Below are 24801 nucleotides of genomic sequence, written 5' to 3'. Positions count from 1 at the left end.
AAACTTCATGATTCTCAGCTCATGTAAAACACCGAAAATGAGCTGTCACATCTGTGAAAATGTGGATTATATATACCATTTGTGAATACGGTAATAAAAACTATTTGGTGATTTTTCTATTGCATGAGCCACAACCCTCATTCAGTTCCATTGGGGTCTTATCTAGTCTTGCGTCTCCTCTCTCTACAGATTTCCAATATATATATATATATATATATATATATATATATATATATATATATATGCCCTCTTAACTTCTCAAGTTCTTTGCTTTTTTTGGGGGGGTGGGGGATACGCTGGTCACTACAAAGCCTTGAGTTCCAACTTCAAAGAAATATGAAGAAATCTTGATGTCTGGCAGCGGGAAACAAACCTGCATTGCCAGTAGATTCTATACATATATAAGATATATAATATTATAATATATAATTATTATATATAAATATATTATATTATATATTAAATTATAATACCGTATTATATTACCATATATCTGAGCTACAAATGTCCTTTAATATCTAATTCACACTACCTCGGAATTAATATATCTTCATATATGTTTAACTGAAGGGGAATTTTCTAGACGATAATAGAATTGCCGGCCGACGGGCATGAATCATCGACATCTTCAATTCCAGGACTGGCAGTGAAGCCTTAGCCCACCCTGCCATCGCAAGAGGATATAAGTTATGCCGTCTCCCACCTCAAATACCTATCGCACTTCAGGTATTTGTAGTTTTGGAGACTGCATTAAACCCACCTCGTCCTCGGTAGCGTTGTAGTGCTTTTGCCCGCACGTAGCCATTATATAAGTCATATCACATTACCGTGATTCATATACATATATCGAGCTACAAATGTCCTTTAATATCTAATTCAAACTACCTCGGAATTAATATATTTTCATATATGTTTAACTGAAGGGGAATTTTCTAGACGATAATAGAATTGCCGGCCGACGGGCACGAACCATCGACATCTTCAATTCCAGGACTGACAGTGAAGCCTTAGCCCACCCCGCCACCGCAAGGGGATATAAGTTTATGCTGTCTCCCACCTCAAATACCTGTTGCACTTCAGGTATTTGTAGTTTTGGAGACTGCATCAAACCCACCTCGTCCTCAGTAGTGTTGTAGTGATTTGCCCGCACGTAGCCATTATATAAGTCATATCACATTACCGTGATTCATATACATATATCGAGCTACAAATGTCCTTTAATATCTAATTCACTCTACCTCGGAATTAATATATTTTCATATATGTTTAACCGAAGGGGAATTTTCTAGACGATAATAGAATTGCCGGCCGACGGGCACGAACCATCGACATCTTCAATTCCAGGACTGGCAGTGAAGCCTTAGCCCACCCCGCCACCGCAAGAGGATATAAGTTTATGCTGTCTCCCACCTCAAATACCTGTTGCACTTCAGGTATTTGTAGTTTTGGAGACTGCATCAAACCCACCTCGTGTATATATATATATATGGGTTTGCTACGTTTCGGCATAGCCCATTTGGCGCTGCCGTTTCGGCTTGGCCGATTCGGCGTCAGAAAACTAATAGCACTATTCGGCGTAGCCGTTTAGGCGTCAGATTGTTTCGACGTCTTTGTTCGATTAATTTTTCTAGAAATGCAACACGTTCTTTCTGAACTTTATTCAGAAAAATAAAACAGTAAAAATTTTTATATTATTAAAAGACTAATGGAATAATGTAAATAAAAAACTTGAATTGGGAAAAAATAAAATTTTTATTCACTTAGAGAATAAAGGATCCTATTAAAACCATAATGGGATAATGCGAGTTAAAAACTTGAAAGGAAAATACATTATTTAGAAAAATAAAATTTAGTACAGTTTTTTTAACCTTAGGAATTAATTTTTCATTTTCGTAATTATGAGCAATACCCCTCAGGAATGCAATAGGCTCTGATGACTCAACTTCCATTACTATTTTTTTTATTCTTTCATCGGCATTTCTATATTTCTTATTCTTCCAAATATTAAAATTCTATTACTGCCTTCTCCTGTGTCTCCCAATAGGAATTTTTCTTCCATACCCAGTTGGGGAACATACAGTGTATAGGACTCGGGTATAACTAATTGCTCCAAATGAGTTGGGTTAGCTGGCGCTTTGTTTAATAATTTTCGTTTCCTAGTAATAAGTTTTCGCATTGCAGGCAAGTCAGGTCCTATGGTTAAAGTTGCTTGAGAGGCGCCAGTTAAACATTCATTTACTACAACAGTTGGTGGCTCCAGCGTTTCAGCACTTCTTTTCTTAATATTTGTTTTCAACTTTTCAACTTCTACTTTTGCAGCAGATGGTTCATGGGTATGTTGATTCAACTGGCGAATCACTTTTCCATCCTTCATATGTAATCTTACTTTACACCGATCTTTCTGTTCACATCGCCAGAATTTTAATTCAGAATCACTCTTGCTCGTTGCATCAAAAATAAAAAGGTATCCATCGTGAATCACTTTGCTTCTTCCATGTTTTGTTAAAATATCTCCTTCCATTTCGTACAATAGGGCTTAGACGACTGAAAATTCTAAAGCTACCAAAAAGTAAATGTAAACAAAAACAATTGTTAAATTGTTAAACAATTGTTAAAATGAGAGCTAATTGCGCTATAACGACGAAGTATCTATTTGATGGCTAAATGTCGTTTACAGCGACAAAGTAGTCATTTGACGCCTAACAGTCTCTCCGCCGAAAATTTCTATATGCCAAATCGGCTACGCCGAATCGGCCAAGCCGAAACAGCGACGCCAAACGGGCTACGCCAAAAAGTCTCATTCCCTATATATATATATAATATATATATATATATATATATATATATATATATATATGTGTGTGTGTGTGTGTGTATATATATATATATATATATATATATATATATATATATATATATATATATATATATATATACTAAGGTTACCTAAGATGTATGTGGTAAGATAGGAAGTATTTTCGCCTACAAAGCAAGAAGACCCAGGTCTAGATTTTTGAGGAGGGATAATCTTTGACTCCTTGTGCACCAATGTTGACCTGGACCGTGTTTTAGAAACTGGACCGTGTTTTAGAAACTGAGTTTGGGGCTAGCATCCTGTCCACAGCTAACTCCCTCAGAACTGTAAGTCTGATGTTCTGGCGCCACTCCCTTTAAGGGGAGAAAGAAATATGGTGGAATTGACATACTTAAACATACATCATGTGTATACGAATGCATGTACATTATATACATATATATTATATATGATTGTTGGCATTTGTTTGTATGATGTATTTAAATCTCTTTCAAACCTTTTGATGAAACAAGCCTTAAATAAGCTTATATCGACTACGGTAAAACGAACATCGTTAAATCAATGAAGGATGACTGTCACCGCGTTCCACAACAATATCAGATTTCCGTTCAGCCGTCGGTAGATTTTACCTGCTTCCGGTCATCTGAACTTCAAAGGTACCCCGAGCAATTAAATTAATATTTCTGTCGCATTCCCCAGGAATCTCATTCAGCCTCAGAGTTCGGGAAGATCCGCCTCCACTGCGGACACTTTATGTAATCAGGTGCAATGCCTTTGGGTCATTACCGATGGATATATGATGATGAATACGCGTAACTAAGCCAGGAATGAGAGAGCTATTGCTGAGATTCCATGTTTTAGCAGAAACTTGTGCCGCTCTACTAATGAATTTGGTTACATTTTGTATTTTGAGTCAGCAAGTACACACATTTATATGGAGCAAAGCGAAATAGCGATTGCTTAGTGAGCGAGGTCCTTAGAAAAGAATTGCCACGTAGCAAGAAAACATAGGCGAGAGATTAGTTCTAAAAAATAAATATGTACTTAGACAGTATTTAAAAAATAATGTGGAAAATAAAATTGGTGGCGGGTAGGCAAAATTATGAAAATTAAGTCAATCTTTTAGCCAGCTTAGATACGAATCCCACTCGGTAAGGAGAATAGATTATTAGGATTTCAAGACTTTCCACGCAAAACTCGTGAAAAAAAAATCAGGAAATTGATAGTCGAGAGCAACATGTCCAATGCAACATGAAAAGTATGAAAGCCTGAATGAGGTAATCTTTCCCTTGAAGTTCTTGACGTCAACAGACGTCTCCAGCGCTGGCACCCTTGACATCTGAATGTGTTCAGACTAACAGTAGATATTTTCTTCTATCGGAGGTGGTATAAATTCGATGTCTGGCGCGTGATTTAATATGACACGGCGACTCGTATGTCAGGCGCTTCTGAAGCGCCGTGAAGAAACGCGAGTGAGTACGTGACACTTCGATTTTTTTATATTTTTTTCGGTTTTGTATAAAAATAACCTTTTCGATAATTTGTGTTCATATGTTTTACATCTTTAAAGGGCTTGAAGCGTATAATAAACGTGTAGATATATAAATATATTATAAATGGGGATTAAATATTTCTCTCTCTCTCTCTCTCTCTCTCTCTCTCTCTCTCTCTCTCTCTCTCTCTCTCTCTCTCTCTCTCTTGTTGAGCATTAATTTAATTAGATTCATTTTTTGGCATTGCGTATCGGAGCATTGTTGTAACCTTGACTTCACATTTCTAGAGAATGGGCGAAATTTGTTCTTAGAATATATAACAAGCTACTCTCTCTCTCTCTCTCTCTCTCTCTCTCTCTCTCTCTCTCTCTCTCTCTCTCTCTCTCTCTGTCTATATATATATATATATATATATATATTATATATATATATATATATATATATATATATATATATATATATATATTAAATCGCGTGTTCATTTGAAGCATGGTTTCTTGTCATGCACATTTCCCTGTAACATGGTTGGTTGGTTTTGATTAAGCTGGCCTTATGCCAGCACGGGCTCTTGCTCAAAGAGCAGCCCGTAGAGTGTAACAGAGCCTATAGTCAGGTCTGCTATTTTTAAAACTTGAAGTAATAAAGGAAAAGGCAGAAAGGAGAAAGAGACACTGTACTTGAACGGTGCCAGCTTCGAAGATTTATTTCAAAGACACAATGTTGATGTCTAAATTTACATACATGGGAGTGTGGCTTTCTTGGTGTGAGAGAGAGAGAGAGAGAGAGAGAGAGAGAGAGAGAGAGAGAGAGAGAGAGAGAGAGAGTAAGGTGGGCGGGGGTGGATGGAAGGAGGCAAATAGAGAAAGTTAAACAAGATGAATAATACATAACTAATCACGTATGAATTACTTATCAATATTTTTTTGGAGTCACTGATTATAAGTAACAAGGGTGTTTCATTCTTTGTAAACCACTTTCCATTAAACCTGGTAAATAAATCATATTGTTTTAGTCGTTATTGTAAGTGACACGCACACTAAGGCTGTAAAGAGAGGGCGAATGATTTTGTTAAAATAATGAACTTGTTGATAACATTTAGTGATACAAAGTGTGTGAGATCAGGAACATTTGAAAATCTGTAACAAAAATTTTGAATAGAGAAACAGACAGAGAAGACAAAATCCACTGCTCTTTTTAAAATCACTATCGTTCTTAAAAGTCCATAGCGACCCGCAACACGAATGACCTTAAGCCAAGCCCCATGCTAATGTCCCATGATTTCATATATTTTTACTTTATTTCTCATCGGATGACGTTAGACTTTGCTGCTTGTATGATTGTCAAGTTCTCAGCACCGACCTTACGCAATCACGGGGGAATTTAATTCAGTTCCCCAGGTGCAGCAAATAGGAAAACTGTATATCCTATCCTCTCAGGACTTTCCCATGAAATCGTGTAATATAAATATGAAATAATTCAGTTTTTTTTTTAATTATAGAAAGAAGCAAATGGTTTGCTCCATTGTCTTTATTCTTATATTATTGCATATTCTCTTCTTCCCCCTTCTTTTATCCATATTCTCATCTCAACTGTCCTACGAATTTAGGTTCTTCGACTGCAGTACACAGGCAGGTGTGTGAAGATAATTTGGGGGGAGGGGGGTGTCCATCCGTTTTTATTAATATATCGTGACAGGCATCCATCGCACAAAGGAAGTGTTGCCGTTGCATATTGTAGGTGTTCCCGAGCCACCAAATCTGATAAGGGCTGAATCATTTGTTAGCTCAGCCGCGTCTATCACGGAAGGGCCTTTTACGAAACTGACGCGGGATCATTAAATCATTTTACTGACCCCCCAATAATGCTGCACGGAAGGCTTACGTGAGGTGGGGGGGGGGAAGAGATTCATACACAAAGTATGTCCTTTTAATCACCCAGACACGCTGTCAAACAAAAGTTGACAGTTGTTGTTTGTTCAAGTTATGTTGATGCCGGACGTCAACATCAATGTTCACCTTTGTAATATAATTTCTCTCTCTCTCTCTCTCTCTCTCTCTCACTCTCTCTCTCTCTCTCTCTCTCTCTCTCTCTCTCTCTCTCTCTCTCTCTCTCTCTCTCTCTCTCCTGAATGACTGAGGAGGTGAAATGAAATTTGTTCTAATAATTTGGAATAGAGGAATTAGTCAACAAGAAGACAAGGGGAAAATAATAATTGATTAGCATGTTATTTGCCACAATGCAGTAAAAAAAAACACCCTAGATTTGACTTATCTTTCATTGTAAAACAAGGAAGAGAATAATGAAATGAGGCGAAGAAGAGAAAGGTGAATGAGGGTAATAATGGTAATAAATCAAATGACACTTCGAAGCATTGGTGGCAGCTAATTGGGCTTCAATTGCTTCCGTTGCTTTCATTGCTGAACGAATGGCCTTCTGGTCTCGGCAGCATCCTTCATGTTCGAGTGGTTGCTGAAAAAAAAATTGAGATGTTATATTTTCCTTCTTTCATTTTTTTAATCATTTATTTGTATAGTGACGTGACCCAAAATGATATGTGACACTGAAGAAATGCATTTCTAAATGGTTGTTTTTCTCTAAGGTTACGAAGAATACAGGAAATTCAAAGAAAGTCTGAGGAAACTTAATGTGTAAGGTTGAGATTCAATAGGAAATATTAAAATTCTTTTTAGAAATGCTACTACATTTCCTCACAGTGGAGTTTTATTCTGCTCATAGCCATAAAGTGACGAAATCAATATTCACAGCCATATATCAAGAGAATTACGGGCACGTAGCCATGAATATATTGATGGTCAGTTAGATGTAATTACGAGTACAGGCAATAGATTATAATATCCTCATTTATTAGTCGGTGCATTGAGAACGGCAGCAAAGACGTTGATGATAACTGTAAGTAAACATATAGCACGACAAACTTACTTGTAGGCTTGAGAGTTATTCGTATAGACTTTCAAGCTTCAAAATTAATGTGGCATATAAGTGACAAATTTATTGCTTAAATTGGAAAAAATATTGAGAAAGGCAGTTGAAGGAAATACAAATTGATTGCTTAAATTGGAGCAAATATTGAAAGAGAGTTGAATGAAATAATACATAGTATACACACACACACACACACACACACACACACACACACACACATATATATATATATATATATATATATATATATATATATATATATATATTCTTACATAATTAGATATAATAGGCTAGTTGTACTTATAAAAAGATTTCTTTATCAAATTGCATATCAACTCAGAAATGTATACGCTTGATCCATTTCAGAAGAAAAATGTTAAACGTGCAGATTTTAAAATGTAGTTAATCTGGTCCAAAGGGCGACAAAATGACCTCAGTTAACTTTGAATAACGTTGTTCGAAAAATTCTGTAAATAACACAACCACATTTTGTGATAAAATGATTACTTATATTTTTGTGTTTGTAATTTTTAAATCTAGTATAAGTTCGTTTGTGCTGTTTTTTTCTCATTATGTACTGCTACCATAGTAGATTCACATCAACCGTGCATTTGATGTCTAGGCCAGACCCTTACGACGTTCCTGATTGGCTGTTGATAAGCCAATCACAGGGCTGGAAACTCTCAGTCTCTCGAGAGTTCACATTGGCAGGGCGTATGTTCCACCTCTCCTGAAAGACGTATACTTCAGGAGAGGTGGAACATAGGTCCTACCCATGTGAAATCTCGAGAGAGACTGAGAGTTTCCAGCCCTGTGATTGGTTTATCAACAGCCAATCAGGAGCGTCGTAAGGGACGGGCTTAGACATCAAATGCAATGTTGATGGGAATCTACTATTGTCCTCCGTGATATCAGCTAGCAACACGTGTGTGCACTGCAGATATATAGAGTATATATATATATATATATATATATATATATATATATATATATATATATATATGTGTGTGTGTGTGTGTGTGTGTGTGTGTGTGTGTGTGTGTGTGTTATCGATACTGACATTCAGTGCTCCATCATTCTGTTTCCGTTCACAACCCCACCAACGCCAACCCCCCCCCCCCACACACACACACACACACATAAATATATACATACACATAGATATATACATATATATATATATATATATATATATATATATATATATATATATATATAGATATATATCAGGAAGTTTGAGCACGATGTTAAAGCCAGTATCAGTAAATATGTGTCGTTACCGAATTTATATAGTAGGTATCCAGTAGCCCTTTAAAAGAAAGTCGGCTCCCTTTGTGGTATCGACCTTACCGGTATTCCGTACAGATACAAATACCATCTGGTTTTCGTATCACAACACAGTAACTCCAACGGGAGGTACTTGGCTTTATGATCTCATGATTGAACAGGAACGGAATCTCACGCTCTAGTTATTCCTTGTTAACGTGGCACGTGTTAGGCGTTCTGACTACAGGTGTGAGGTCTGCGACCTTGACAACTTACACAGCAGCTGATGTTTTGCCTGACACATCTGGTAATAATGAGAATGACAGATCCTCCACCGCCAGTGCAGTGATGCCTCGATGTAGGACCTTTGACTGGAAATCCCTTAGAACAGTGGTTCTTAACCTGGGGAGGCGCGAGCCCTAGGGAAAAATAAAAAAATTCTCTAATTATATTCGTTATTCTCTTAATAACAGTAAGGAACTAATTAACAACAGTGAGGAACTAATATTCAGAAGTTTATGAAAAAATGCAAAAGTATCGCCTTGTAATGTTACTTTCCTATCTAGGTACTACTCTAGTTAGGCTCGTTGGGCTGACCATGTTTTGTAATTATTGATATCCCTTCCTATCGCTCGAAACCACTTCTCTTTCTCATTTTTTTTATTATTATTTTCCTCTAAATCTGGGAGGGAATTCTACCCATAGATGCAAAGGGGCGTTAAAGATAGGACCAACTCTTAGAGGGGGCGTGGTAATAAAAAGGTTGAGAACCACTGCCTTAGAACCTGAGAGTTTCGGCAATTGGTGGTCGAGGGGCAAAAAGGAAATGTGGTTTCTTTCTATTGGTAGTAATGTTCTTCTCCAAAGACTTCCTCTCACTTCGAGTGGGCGAGCCTGCTGTATTACTCTGGAGAAAGAGACAGTTGTCGTTGTTGGATTTGATTATAAGGCATTGAATGACTCCCGATCAACGTACGATCTTAGCAGGTAGATGTAGCACACTTGTTGGTTCTCATGGGACGGGATGTCCACCAGATGTTGAGTTCACTGACTTGCGTCTCGAGAGTATAAGTAAGGGCCTTGGTACTTTGCAGTCAGGGTGCTTTTTCACTTACTTGAAACTCTCACTTGTTGTGATGAGCTTTGACCTAACAATCCTTCATCTTTTGCGACTTCTGCAACTGTTCGTTCGTGAGCAGCACGGTATGTTTCGTGCGAGTGGGGTCGATCTCGACTGTATATTCAAGGATATTTTTATTGATCTCTTCTTTTATTCATATGTCAGTAAGTAGTTACATTGACCCTCTCACTTGATGCTCACAGAAGAGCTGGCATGAAGAGAAAGCCCCAAAGACGTCTTCATCCCAGTCAGTGTTGTCTGAACGCTACACTCATTATTACAACTTTTCTTCTTGTCACACTCAGTTTTACAGTCCTCAAGGCCCCATTTGTACTTTGACCTGTCCGACGAGTCTTCCTGACACTGTAAGCACTACTCTTCCCCAGCTCTTCTTCCAGATACCCTAGAAAAAAACGTTGTCCTTCCCATACCAACGCGCACGCACTGTCCTTTCGCTTTTGCTTTACTAAGTAATTTTTCTCTGCAGACAAATGGGCAATTCACATTTCTTCTCTTTTCACCACTTCGACATACATTCCAAATACCAAGGGGAGGCTGGAGTGTGAGGGGTATGGGGTGATATCAAATTAAAGAATTGTCTTACCAACCCTTTTACTCACCATACAGAGACAAGAATGTTATGACTTTCTTTGTGACAACCCACGGGATGCTTGTATTAGCCGGTGGGTTCAAGACAAAGTGAACCCACCGAATAATACAAGCCTCAAGCAATGAGGTCTGCTACTTAGTGGTAGTAAAAAATAAAACAAATAATGCTTGGAAAGGCCAAGTTCGTGGCTGAAGGGTGCTTAGCTAAGGATTGTGAACCAGTTGGTTGAGTAATTGATCCCCTATATAGTACACAAGCCTCTTTTTAGATCAACGGCGTCCATATAATTACACTCTTATGAGAAGTAAAAGGGTTGGTAAGCCAATCCTTTACTTTGATATCAACCCCCTCACTCTCTAGCCTCTCCTTTGGTATTCGGAATAAATATATACCTATATATATATATATATATATATATATATAAATATATATATGTATATATATACATGTATACATCTATATATATATATATATATATATATATATATATATGTATGTATGTATATATGGTGTATACGTGTGTATGGACTTCAGTTTATTTGTTTCAGGTTTTATGAAACGGAAGATGCCAGCCTGTTATAAAATCAAACTTTGTGTCTTCGATAACTTATAGTCTATCAATTTCTCATTTTTAGGTCGAAGTTTTGATATTGTAGCAATATCCGTTTTGAGATAATTTTGTTCCATCGTAGGTCACTTTGGGAGTGCCATGTCCATCAAATACTAGACTGAAATAAATATTGTATGTTTTCGTGACCAAACGTTGTGCCGTGCTTAGCAGTGAGCTATCTAGATGATGATTAATTCAGAACAGTTGTGTCATGTAAAACTCGTAAGACGTAACAAGTAAAAACCAGCTAAGAATGACTTTTTTACGGTTTTTGCTTGTGTGTATGAGAGAGTGCATATGCGCGCATTTAAGCAGCGAAAGGGCATGGCAGAACCTTCGATGCAAATGGTGTTAATTCCTTAGGGAGTTAGTGCCGTCAGTGGACCTCATGCGGTGCACTGTAGGCATTACTTAAGGTTTTTTACAGTGTGCCTTCGGCCTCTAGCTGCAACCGCTTTTGTTCCTTTTATTGTACCTCCTTTCATATACTTTTTCTTCATCTTACTTTCCACCCTCTCCTAACACTTGATTCACTGTGGAACTGCGAGGTTTTCCTCCTGTTACACCTTTTTACTGTCAATTTCCATTTCAGCGCTGAATGACCTCATAGGTTCCAAATTCTCTATTCAACTCAGCAGAAGATGTTACGCTTAAAAATGCAGATCTAGCAAGCTTTCGTAAGTAGTTACTGCCATAAATTGTTTCAGATAATCTAAAAAATCTCCCTTGGCATGAGGCAAGTAAGAAGGGCGTCATGGTGTTGCGTTGCGCAATCTGCTCATGAATGTGGAAAGTATTATTACTCCACTGCGACGTTAGAGTCTTGATTCACACTTCTCCTGAATGAGGTGATGGAAGATGGGACGTGAAAGGAAGGTTGGGGTGAAGGGTGGGAGTGGCTAGTAAGTGTGCAATCTTTTGTACAAAGAGGGTGTCAGTGAACATAGTATCTCACATACGAAGAATCAGTAGTTCAAATTTGTTAACCGAAACAACAAACAGTAAATCGTTTTTACTGTGTTTTTTACTTCTTGTGCATATATTAAATCGTTGTATTAGATACAAGGATTTGCTCTCACAGTTTGTATTTTCATGTAAATGTGCAACCACGCCTTGTCCTTTCTTCCCGTAATTTTTAATCTAAGTCGATTCTTGAGATAAGTTTGTTAAAGCCTGAAAAGAGAATTCCATTTCTTTTTGTATTTTGGAGTGGTTATTCTTTTGTAATATGTTAGTATGTTAGTAGCAATGATTTGTCGTCATAACACAAAGGCCAGATGGTGTCCGTATTTCTAGCCCGTGTTCATTCCGTCCTTGAACCTTCTGACTAAGCCTTGTCTCGTCCAGCGAAGTCGTGGCGATGTTATGCGTGAGAAACCGGAAGCTGATGTTTCGAAATAACAGAGTCGGGACATCTGACTCTGGTGTGTTGCTGGGAGAGAGAGAGGTATGTAGGTAGGTAACCAGGTATACATGCTCATCCAGCAGAGACAAATCACTATTCTAGAAAGCTAACAAGATGTTAAATCTTGTGAAACTGATACAAAAACAACGGTAGTAATCGTGTAGGAAGTATTAAAGAATATAAATATAAAAATTAGAGCAATACACACACATCATCTCTAAAATAAACAATTGAGCGCAGTTAAGCAACTATGATAATCTTTGCTTGAGGAACGTCTCGTGCACATGAGGGATTTCTCGGAAGACTGACACAGTCAGGAATATTTTGGGTGTTCGTTTTATTCTAAGAATTGTGGTTTTCAATTCCATCTCCTTCATTTTATAAGTAAATTTGTTTCACATTCCTCTCGGCCAATGATAATTCGTAAACAGTGTCCTTAAGTTTAACGGTCAAGTTTATTACGTCAAAATATTTAAATATTAAAATAAACTATATGGAAAGTACGACATTTTTTCCCGCAAATATCCAGGCATAATGATTTTTCTTCGCAAGTGGGTTGGCCATTTTAAGATAGTGTCGAAATTCAAAGTTGCGTGACCAAGTTTATATTTTGGAAATAAAAAACAGACAATATTTAAGAAAATGGAAGGTCCCATTAGGTATCAGTTAAACATATCGAAACAGCAAGCCATACTCTCTTCTGTCTCGTCTGAAGTGGTCTGTGTACTCTTTTGTTGTCACTTCATTATTGGTTATTTGAAAATATAAAAAAAGTACAGACATTATCATTAAGTGGTTCTTTATTATTGTGTGGCTTTAGTGTAAAATCAGTACAGTGATTGCATTCTTACTTGAATTATTAAACCATGAATGAATTTATATGTGCGCATTAGTCTAGTACAACAATAGTAGATCCCTACATCTACACCAAAGGCTCATCAACGCCACGCTCAACCTCCAGATATCATCTTTTCCTGCGAGTCCTTTCTAGTGCTCATCCACACAAGCTTATCATTTGAACTTCTAGGATTGTTTCCTTGTAAAATGTTTTAATCGCAGAATTATTTTTTAATCCGCTATCCTTCATTCTTTCAACATAACCGAACCATCACAAAACAGAACCATGACAAAACATACTCCTTCCTTTCAACTAGGCTAAATCTTAAACTAAATCTACGTATTTTCAGATTTAATATTACAAATTGCATTCATATACTTACAAATGGAATACTTATATACAAACACTAAACTGTTGTATTTCAGCCTCAAATTTAATTATTGCCAAAACAGCTTGTTACGATCGTGTATGAATTAGACATTAACTATTTTCATATCCATCACTGTAGTATGGGATGGAAGAGCGGCCCTAAAATCCACTTGTCCATAGGATAGAATCTCGTCACGGAAGGAGACATTTCTAAATCTAATTTAACATTACGTGATACGCAAATCTGAAAACTGCGAAAGGGTGAAGAAACAAGCAAACATGGGGTCTATCAAAAAATATGTATCTGGCAAAAGTTACTAAATTATATTTATGGTCACTTTTCTGGAGCGGACTGATTGACTGCAATAACTAAAGAGGGAGGGAGCCAAAGAAAATACCTTGATACCTTATACTTAGTTTATTATATATAATTATACATTATGTACAAATTAGTTCAGGTTTTGGAAAGCACAGGGACCATAAATAAACATTGTATTAAGTAGATAAATACTCAAAATACAAATATTTGAAATAACTATCACACACTTAAAAAAACAGACTATACAGTTACTTAAAACAGCAGCAACACGATATTAAAATAATCTAAAGAGCCACACTTTCTCATGAATAACAATGCACAATTAGAGCCATACACTTACTCAACCATGTAATTATTTGTAATATTACAGCATGGCCAGTAAAACCATTCAATTGTTCATTCAAGAAAAATAATATTAAAGCATACCCAGTAATAACCATACACATTCATCCAAAGGATGCCACAAACAGTAAGAGCCACACTCCTAGATCCTCAAGGCTGACCATCGAACGATACAAAGTTCGATGCGACACCACCACCACCACCACTACTTTAGCAGAAGAAATGGTTGTGATTATAAATGTATAAACCTGGACCTGGTATATACTACTGAAGGATGAGGAGTCTTTCAGAGAGGAAACGTAGTTTTCCCAGTGGGGAGTGAATGTGGAGCCAAGGAGGCTAATGAGCAAATGGAGCTTTGGTGATGATGGAGGGTCTATTTCGGGGCTTTTGAGTGTTCACAATGTGAGAGGCTAATGTTGCTGATGACGGGCATAAAAGGATAATGTACATTAAAGGATGTTTGTAAATGACTTGCATGCGTGCTGGCGTATGTGTTATTTGCTCTATATGTAGATACAAAATACTGCACATGAAACTGTTGCATAGAAGTGCAATGCGACAGTTTTACATTTTCCTCTTTCTATGCCATGTCCATTATCTTGATTGACTAAAACATGATGATCTGAAACGCGCCGCATAATATGTTTGAATGCCAGTGTCTTTTAGCAGAAAATATTTCAACAAAGCAAAATTAAGACTTTAAATTGGTTCTCAAACTAAACTTCTTGTTTAATTGTATTTGCAAGTTCAGTCCTGTTTGGTCTCTTGCTTTTATTTAAATATTTATCAGCTTTTGGAATTTTGTTGTCTGTATTAACCATCTCCTGACTATGTCAGTAAGAAATTAATCTGGTTTTTTATGTATGCATTTAGAAATTTATTTTTCTTCTCATAAGTCTTGTATGTGTAAATTTAGTAGTTGTTGTTTTGCTAAATGTCCGTTGTATTTATTTAAATCATCTGCGGAGTTGTTCCGGAAGTGAAAACGGTAAAGGTGTATTCCCCGAAAACAATACGGAATGAGTCAGGCAGAATGTGTCTCGTAAACGTTTGGATGGTAAGGTTCCGTTTCAAACTCCTGGGAATGACTGGAAATAGCACGAACAGGGTTTGTCCCTTTTGTAAACAATGACAACAGACTTGAGTAACGGGACGTGTCGTCCTTCGAGTAAATCTTGTAGCCCGCTTATGTAAAGCATTGTTCAGATCTTGGTAAATGAGTTTGCTCTAAATACATCAGTGATAAACGTTCGTCTTTTGCTTATTACCGAAAGAATAAAGATCAACACAGTCTTTACATTCGCTATTTAAAAATGTTTAGAATCTGATCACAAGTTTGTATGTTACCTTTTTGCAAGTCATCACATGAGTAACGTTTATTCCTGTTTTGTTATACTTTTGTTTCCTGTTAATAAACATGATTGTTAACGCATTTTGGTTATTATGACTTTGTTACGTGAGAGTTTTTCAATTCTGGTGTGTATAAGCAATATTTTGATGACTCATTTTGATTTTTAGTTTCTTGCGTACAAGATTTGATATGTTGCACTTCAGTTTTATGATTTCCTGGTAATCCTAAAGTATGATGTTGCAGTTTTTATCAATTTTTTCTTTTGTGTAAGTTTTCATGAACCGTTTTGTCTCGGTTTTATTGTCGTTTATTTGTAAGACTCAATGTCTTTTCTCTTCCTTCATCCTTGATGTCTTGGACGTCGGATTTCCCAGCCTGAAATAGCTGAGAATTACCTTGTCTGTCGAACAACTTTCAGTTTTTGTTATAAAATAAAGCTTTAAATTTTTGTTTGAGTTTACAGTTGGCTATTGAAGTTGTCTGTGTGATGTTATGGCATGACCCTCATTATTATTATGGATGTTATTATTTTGTGGACTTTAACATTACATAACATTGACAAAATTGAAGTTAGAGATTCGAAATTGCTGACTCAAAAGGATGATAGCCGCCTGAAGAGGAAAAAGCAGCATAACAACTTACACTGTCCAGCAGTAACCACTAAAGGAATGGCTTTTTAATACATTTTTGTGAGCGAACCAGGAGTTCAGCTATTGTCCTTGTTGTTTACATACTTAAGAAAGGACAGACGATCGTTAGACGTTACAAAGACAAATCCCAACTCCCAAATCCATCCCTCAGTTATTTCACAAGTTCTGTTCTACTTCAAATAGCTTGAAATGGTAAGAGCTCTTCTACTCATTTGTATTTATTTTGTTTAATATATTAATTTTTTTTTCTTTTTTAGCACTGCCCTTTGGCTTGTATTTGGTATTTCGCTTTACAGATGTATTAACTTTTGTGGTTTGTCTTTCAATATTTGTTCTATTTATGGGCTATAAGTTTTATTCAAAATATTAAACAAAAGTTTTTGTCCACTTTTATTAATTCCATGTCTTATTCTCTGTAGCCTCGAGAATGGGATTTATTATCGAAATTTTGGAAGCTGCTTATAAATGTGCAAATTTGTAGTTGACTTATGGGTATCAAGTTCTATTACACATGTATATTATATATATTATATATATATTATTTATTTATTTATTTATTTATAATATACACACGTGTATGCGCGCATGTGTTTTGTGTGTTGTGTATAGTTCCGTTCACTATATACAAATATCTCTTATTACAGCTTTAATGGGGCTAAAAATTCGAGAATGAAATTCATCAAAGCAAACAAACCAGGATCTGTGAGCGACAGTCCATCTACAAAAGTGTTGATTTAATGAAACATCACGTTTTGCGTTGAAGTGTGGTGATGCCATTCTTGAGCATAGAGCTGATATTCTAATGGGTATCGATCATTACTCAGATTTTGTCAAATAGTCATTTTTGTTCAATTTTGTTCATAACAATCGAAAGAAAATGTTGTGTAGAAGATTCAAAGTTGAGATATATTGGTTATTTACTGTTTTTTAACCACATTCAGTAAGAGGCAGAAAAGAAGTACTATTACATATAGAAACGAATGATTACTCTAAAGAAAATGATTCTTATCGAAAGGCTTCACTATTCGACATTAATAGTGAATTATTGAATTAAAGTTTGTCACAAGATTATATGTTATATATCAAGATTTAGATTTGAATTATCAACGTCTCCATTTTTTATAAAATCAATTTGTGACTTGTTCCACAGACTAATGGATTTCGCCGTTATGCATAAAATATTTTGACAATAAACATAGGCAACTAGTGAGCAGGTAAGAAAGTATACAGAAATACTATGATTAAAACCATCCACGATAAACTATCAGAGATTTATCTAGCATTACATAGGGAGACGGTATGAAAGTTGAGTGTTGAGATATTGTATTTGATAAGCAGGCCTTCATAGTGCAACATATATATATATATATATATATATATATATATATATATATATATATATATATATATATATATATATATATATATATATATATATATATATATATATAATATATTTATATATATATATATATATATATATATATATATATATGATATATATATATATACATATGTATATACCGTATATATAATCCAAGTCTTAAGGTAGTTCATACCCATAATTAAAACAATCCGACACATTGATATAATTTTCAAAATAAGGACTTGCGCAGCTAAGAATTAGTGTTCTCCAAGGTGAAAATACTTAGTAAAAACAATAACCCGAGTTACCACAGTTGTAACAAACTCAGGTGATGGCGAAAAGTGGGGTCCAATGAATTATTAATAAACTTTATTTCACTGACTTAATTTTCAGTGCGTTTACTTCATCTCTCACTTCAAGGAGGAACCCTGGTCTTGCTCTCTATACCCATGTGTTTATAGGAGAGAGAGAGAGAGAGAGAGAGAGAGAGAGAGAGAGAGAGAGAGAGAGAAGAGAGATGAGAGAGAGGAAGTATTATGAAGAATAGTTACGTGCAACACTTTTCTTTAATAACTGACTGCTAGATCATTCTTTTGTTTTCTTTCTTTTCAGGACCTCATGATGGCTACCACAAGAGGGAGTCTCTTGCGGAATTGGGTTGGCGCAGGAACGTCTCCTGTGGACTGGTGTGAGGACAACTACACCGTCACTCCCCACATAGCCGAATTCGTCAACACAATCAGCAACGTGCTTTTCCTGATCGTTCCGGCCGCTTGCACGCACCTATGGGCCAGCTACGCCAAACACGTCTCGCGGGGCATCCACGTCGTGTGGATCTTCTTCACCGTCATCGGTTTGTCGTCGGCCTATTTCCACGCCACGCTGTCCCTCCTGGGCCAGCTCTTGGACGAACTATCTATCCTGTGGGTGCTGATGGTGTCCTACGCTCTGTTTACACCAGTCCAGTACAGGCCCAAGTACCTTAGGACGAATCAAAAGCTCTTTCTGGGCGCCATGTCGCTTCTGGCCTGTTTGATTACAGCCTCGGCCTTCGTCCAACCAGCCGTCAACTGTTACGCCCTCTTCCTGGTGGGCGCCCCGGCTGTGACTATGTTAGTGGTGGAGGTTCGGGCGGCCAGAGAACCAACCGTCACCCGGCTAGGGTTCATAACCTTGTGCGCCCTAGGCCTAGCGACGACGGCCTGGGTGGGAGACAAATTCCTTTGTGCCTTGTGGCGCGCGTTGAATATCGCTGTCTTGCACGGGTTGTGGCACGTACTCATTTTTGTCAGTGCATATATGACTCAGGTTCTCTTCTGTTATATCCACGCTTATCAGGACGTGCCCGAGTCGCTGCCTGTCCTTCGATACTGGCCCCCTAAGAAGAGTTGGGGTCTCCCTTACGTCTACTGCCAAATATACAGCCATGACAAGACGCCCTAAGATGGAGCTCGTCCTTGCAACCTTCCTCAGCAATCTTCCTCACCATATCTCAAGTCCACGGACCGAGTTATCTTCCCTCGTCATCCTACCTCCGCAGTTGCTCTTTAACGAACCGAAAGGCTCTCCTGTGAACCACGTCACTTGAACAACCAAAGACTTATCGTTAACTATTCAGTGAGGGCTCTTCTGATAAGATGAAGCTAGTCACAATCATCAAACAATTCTTTCCTTGGTGATGCAAAACACTTGATGTCTAGAAATAGTACAAGGTCGAAAGGTGGCAATCGAAAAAGCTATGCTTCTTCCGTTGCGATGGATTTTCACGCTATGACCGGGAAATCTTATTCAATGCAATCATCTGCAAGTTTCTGTAATTCCTCTCAAATCATATATATATATATATATATATATATATATATATATATATATATATATATATATATTTATAAGAATAAGCATCCTTAATATTAGACTTTTTCCTTCCAGTATCTCTTCCGAATGTCATCCTTACAATGCTTAATACTCTTTATTTCCTCTACTTCCTGTTAATTACAAATAACTATCATTCCATATGCATTTATATTGTAAGTTTATGGACTTTAGATATATGTATGATTATATATATATATATATATATATATATATATATATATATAATATATATAACAGATATACTGGACATGTGCTATATATATATATATATATATATATATATATATATATATATATATATATATATATATATATATATATATGCAGTCTCTGAGATGGCCTTGTAGAATCCTACCCTTGGAACTTTCCTTTACATGAGCTGAATTTACAAAATTATGGATTTGTAAGAAGAGTTTAGTGTTTTTGTCCAAATGTATAGAAATGATCTACCCTCGATTGGACACGTAACTTTGTCTATGGTAACTTAAGCTACAAATTCAACTGTATATTTTGGTAGTCCTGTTCTGAATAGTTGAAGATGGAAAAGAAATTTATGCTTTAATATGAGCTGCTGGCTTGTTCAGTGTAGTATTCATTTTGTTATTTTGTTTATCTGTCTAATGAACTATTATTTTTAATCTGCAAACTGCGAAAACTATTTTGTATTATTTTCAATGTATATCATTGTTATTTAATTTTCCGTTGCTCGATCGGAAGATATGTCCATTTTTGGTGTCACTTTATGTAAGAAGCATTTTTGCTGCATTTATTCTTGTTTTATATATGCATGGAAATATGTCAAGCCAATACAAAAGAATCAGTATGCATGGAAGATATATAATCATTAAATGGTCAAAATATATCTGAAAAAAAAAAAAAGAAAAAAAAGATCATTATAATCGAAATGGATGAAAGTCTTTTACTTAATTATTTTCTTTTACGGTTTCAAATCTCCATTCTGTTAAATAAATACTTTGTACCCTTAGGGTTGTTGAATGTTACAAAATATTTTTTTATTTGTGGTTAATACTTATGTATATATTTTGTCATAAAATAGGTGCCTTTATTTACTTTTAAGATGATTAATCTACAGTATCTTGAGGTACAGTACTTTGCTAATTCATTTTGCCATCTAAGGGCAAATCTTTGAAAGAACTGAGACAGCTATGCAGAGATTCACTGGTGGGTTGTCTTTAGAGATTGTAGAGTGAGCTGTGATGTGAAGGCTGCTAAAAATGATTTACGTGTATAAACAAACGTTATAAGTGAATTATGTTCGAAACTATTTTGTACTTGATAAAAAGGACATTAAAGAAGGTCTTGAATGAAAATCTAGGTCTAGGTCGTATGTTGTCTTATGAAAATAAGTGAACAATTATGAAAAAGACTCGTCAAAAGTAATACCAGTTTTCAATATCCCCAAAATGTCATTTTATTTGGTATTATTACTAACTCTACACTCAAATCTGAGTTGAATTAGTATTGTCTATATTTTGGTTATTATACAGGAGGTGTTGCTATATAACTTGGACAATTTTAACATTAATAACACAATGGGACCATGATAGGGGGAACATAAGTCCCACACTACCCTTGTCTCATCTGCAATCCTCCCTACCCAGCACGCATATCACTCACAACAGTAAATGAATGAAAATAAATATATATATATTTTTTTATCTTCGATCGAAAATGACGTCACTGATTGTTGGTAATTTTGATTCATTTTACTGGGATTGTATTCCCGAGTCATGGGTGGATTATTATTACCAATTTTATTTTTATTTTTACTCTGCTATATATTTGAACTATCTCGAACTCCCGATGCAGTTTTGAAGACAGGGCTCCCATATTGAACTGCGTTAAAGAAGTGTAAGTTCGAGAAAGTCACCTGTCACTGCAGAAATCCTCTATTAGAGCGAAATTCTGAACGCTACAGTCAGCTCCACGAAACGCGACGAAAAGAATGCTTTCTAAAAAAACTTAACTGTAATTCGAATTCAATTTTAGTTCTTGTTCTCTCATTCTTTTCTGGACTGACATTGAGTAACTTTGCTCTTTTGTAGAAAAGCATTGACGGGAGAGCGTAAGTTCCAGAGCAGTTCACAAATCATTGGAATGTTCACCCCCCCCCTCCCCCCGCCCCTATCCATAGGGGGAAAAATATTAAACGCCACGGTTCACTTAAGATGTAAATGGAGCCTCATTTTTTTCATACTAAAGTATAGAAAGTATCATTATAGTAAATATTTCCTTATGTTTATAGATTAGTTTCTTTTTGCGTTGTCGTTTCCCTTAATAGGGCGTGGGGCTCCAGAGAATAAAGAAGACAATGTTCACTGCCATATTCATACTTGATCTACTGAATCGAAGCTGAACACCATGTACAAAATTTCACTTACCACAATCAAACGCTGTGGCAATCGCCTTTGTTTTGCAGGCACTCTTTTACTACCTACTTATTCAGGCTCTTTGGTTCCCATATTTCTTTCAGTCCATTTACCCAGCTTGCAGAATTATACTACACAATATTTACTGGTTTTCCACAAACGTAGGGACAAAATAGCGTTCGTCACTTAGCTGTTTGACAAAAGGAATCTTGTTTATTCATACATTATTCAGAAGTTTGATTTATTTCCAGATAAGCGGTTGTTGATCATAATCTCGGAACCATTAACCTGCGCAGTTCATTCATGGAGGCCAAAATAATGTCTCGGTTTTTATGCATCAAGGTTAGAAGCCGCGATAATATCTTCATATTTGATCACGGTCTGCTTAAGGACCTTCGATAATTATAATCAGACATTCACGTCGTCATATAAAACACCTGCTCTCTTTGCATATGTATTTGGTGTGAAAGTTTATATATATATATATATATATATATATATATATATATATATATATATATATATATATATATATATATAAGCTAATACCACAAGAAAATAATCGGCTGAAATTCGTTTTCGAATTTCAGCCGATTATTTTCTTGTGGTATTAGTATATATATATATATATATATATATATATATATATATATATATATATACATACATATACATATACGTATATATATATATATATATATATATATATATATATATATATATATATATAAACTTTCACACCAAATACATATGCAAAGAGAGCAGGTGTTTCATATGACGACGTGAATGTGATTATAATTATCGAGCGTAGGTCATTAAGCAGACCGTGATCAAATATGAAGATATTATCGCGGCTTCTAACCTTGATGCATAAAAACCGAGACATTATTTTTCCTATGGTATTCGCTTATATCATGAAGTCACGTGCATCTACTGTGGTTTTTAAGCATAAAATATATATATATATATATATATATATATATATATATATATATATATTATATATATATATATATATATACGTATGTATAATGAAAATACATACATAAGGAATCACTCAGAAGCCAAAAACGTTTGCCTTCGTACACACGGCTGCACATACACACGAAAAGGGGGAACCACGAAGATTGCACCAAAAAGTTAACAACCTATGGTTATAGCATGCTAAAATAGTCCTCTACTAAGCCTATACAGTAGGTATCGATTGGCGCCCATTATAGTACGATATCCCCGCGCAGTTAATCACTTTTTCCTTACGATACTTCGCTTTCTGTATGAATGTAGGTATTTCCCGGCAAATACCATAAATCAAGGCTGTCTTTCTCAGCAGTTACTAGACATTCATAGTTAAGGGGAATACTTACACATTATGTATCTCCTAGATGTGCGCAGTATTATATATATATATATATATATATATATATATATATATATATATATATATGTATATATATGATATGCACATATATATATATATATATATATATATATTATATATACATATATATATATATACATACACACACACACACACATAATGTGTGCGTCTGAAATTGAGCGTTTGTATGTTAATGTGCAGTTATATGGGTACGTGAAGTGCAATCTTCGGTAGGAAATTATTTTCGAGAAAAATTATGAATACTTTATTATTATTATTATTATTATTATTATTATTATTATTATTATTATTATTATTATTATTATTATTATTATTATTATTATTATTTTATCGTCGTGGATAGGAATGACCATCTCAAAACCGCTGCTTGCTAATGGCACTAAAATGTTCACAGAGCTGATTTTTTTTCGGCTTGTTAATACAATCCAGGGGATTAACCTAGAATCCATATATAGTCGGTCGCTCCCTTTACTGAGTAACGCGATTTGTTACATTCAAACAGACCTTCCCTGCGTCTATATATATATATATATATATATATATATATATATATATATATATATATATAATGTGTAGTACAACGCGTCCGTGTTATTTGGTTTGAATGATGATCGTTGCCTGTTTTTTGTTTTTGTTTTTGTAATTCGAGTGTTCTTATAGTAAAGAAGACATAATGACAATCAGCAGTTGATACTGATACTGAATGGGAAGTCATCTGACGTATGTTTTTTCCCTCTAGAATCCAATTTTGTCTCCATTATTGAGATATGATCCCTCTCACTCACTCACTCACTCACGCGCTCGTGAGCAAATGCATATCTTGACATAGGCAAAGAGAGTTTGAAATTCAGTGTTCTGAGGCATTCTGTATACGAAACTGACAACATTCCTCAAGTTACATTTCTCTGTGCATTTCAAGTTTCTTTTAAACAATTATTGTCATAAGTAATACGTACTTTGATGTAAAACTCTCTCTCTCTATCTCTCTCTCTCTCTCTCTCTCGTCTCTCTCTTCTCCTCTCTCTCTCTCCTCTCCTCTCTCTCTCTCTTCCTGCATGTATGTATATATGTATATACAATATATATATATATATATATATATATATATATATATATATATATATATATATATATATATATATATATAGAGAGAGAGAGAGAGAGAGAGAGAGAGAGAGAGAGAGAGAGAGAGAGAGATGCACATTACTGTATCAAGAGGTTCGATATACTTCCATATTCGTTTAAGAGAAGGCAAGGAACTGTTATAGACAATCCTTTCACCATTAACTATGCAATTTGTTGTAACACGTATATTAATAGTGAGTAAAAAATATTTAACTATTGGTCCTCTTTGAAATATACTAACAAGGATAGACTCCATAAATGTATTTACGTAACACACCCACACACACACGTCTTAGGTGAGTTGTCGTAGCATCAGATCACGTTGAACTTCCTCTAGTCTCAGAATGTTGAGTGAAAGAATCGATGGTCCGGGTAATGAAGAGTGTAGGTACTTGTAACTGTGGGAAAGAAATCGATAAGCCTATTCATATGGTTATTAGCCAAACCCCCCACCCCCCCCCCCCCCCCCCCCCCGCCCCAGCTTCCTTCCCCCAAAGCCCTGCGTCCTCTCC

At 35.8% G+C, this 24801-nt stretch overlaps 1 protein-coding gene across 4 annotated transcripts in view; it reads left to right on the top strand.

The window, feature by feature from the left end:
* Positions 1-19391, top strand: part of LOC135208458 (alkaline ceramidase-like) — a 137141-nt gene extending 117750 nt beyond the window's left edge. For 3 of the 4 annotated variants that reach the window (XM_064240654.1, XM_064240657.1, XM_064240656.1), the window contains one exon: positions 18113-19391. In XM_064240654.1, the coding sequence (XP_064096724.1) occupies positions 18119-18943 (825 nt within the window). In that variant the 5' untranslated portion in view covers positions 18113-18118 and the 3' untranslated portion in view covers positions 18944-19391. Of the gene's footprint in view, positions 1-16232; positions 16327-18112 lie in introns of those variants that run through there. The other variant, XM_064240653.1, reaches the window with a different exon arrangement.
* Positions 19392-24801: the final 5410 nt, after the last annotated feature.

Source organism: Macrobrachium nipponense, chromosome 35, assembly GCF_015104395.2.
Source record: "Macrobrachium nipponense isolate FS-2020 chromosome 35, ASM1510439v2, whole genome shotgun sequence".
In the NCBI taxonomy this organism is placed as follows: Eukaryota; Metazoa; Arthropoda; class Malacostraca; order Decapoda; family Palaemonidae; genus Macrobrachium; species Macrobrachium nipponense.
Note: the sequence above shows the minus strand (reverse complement) of the source record. Positions and strands in the feature narration are given on the sequence as shown.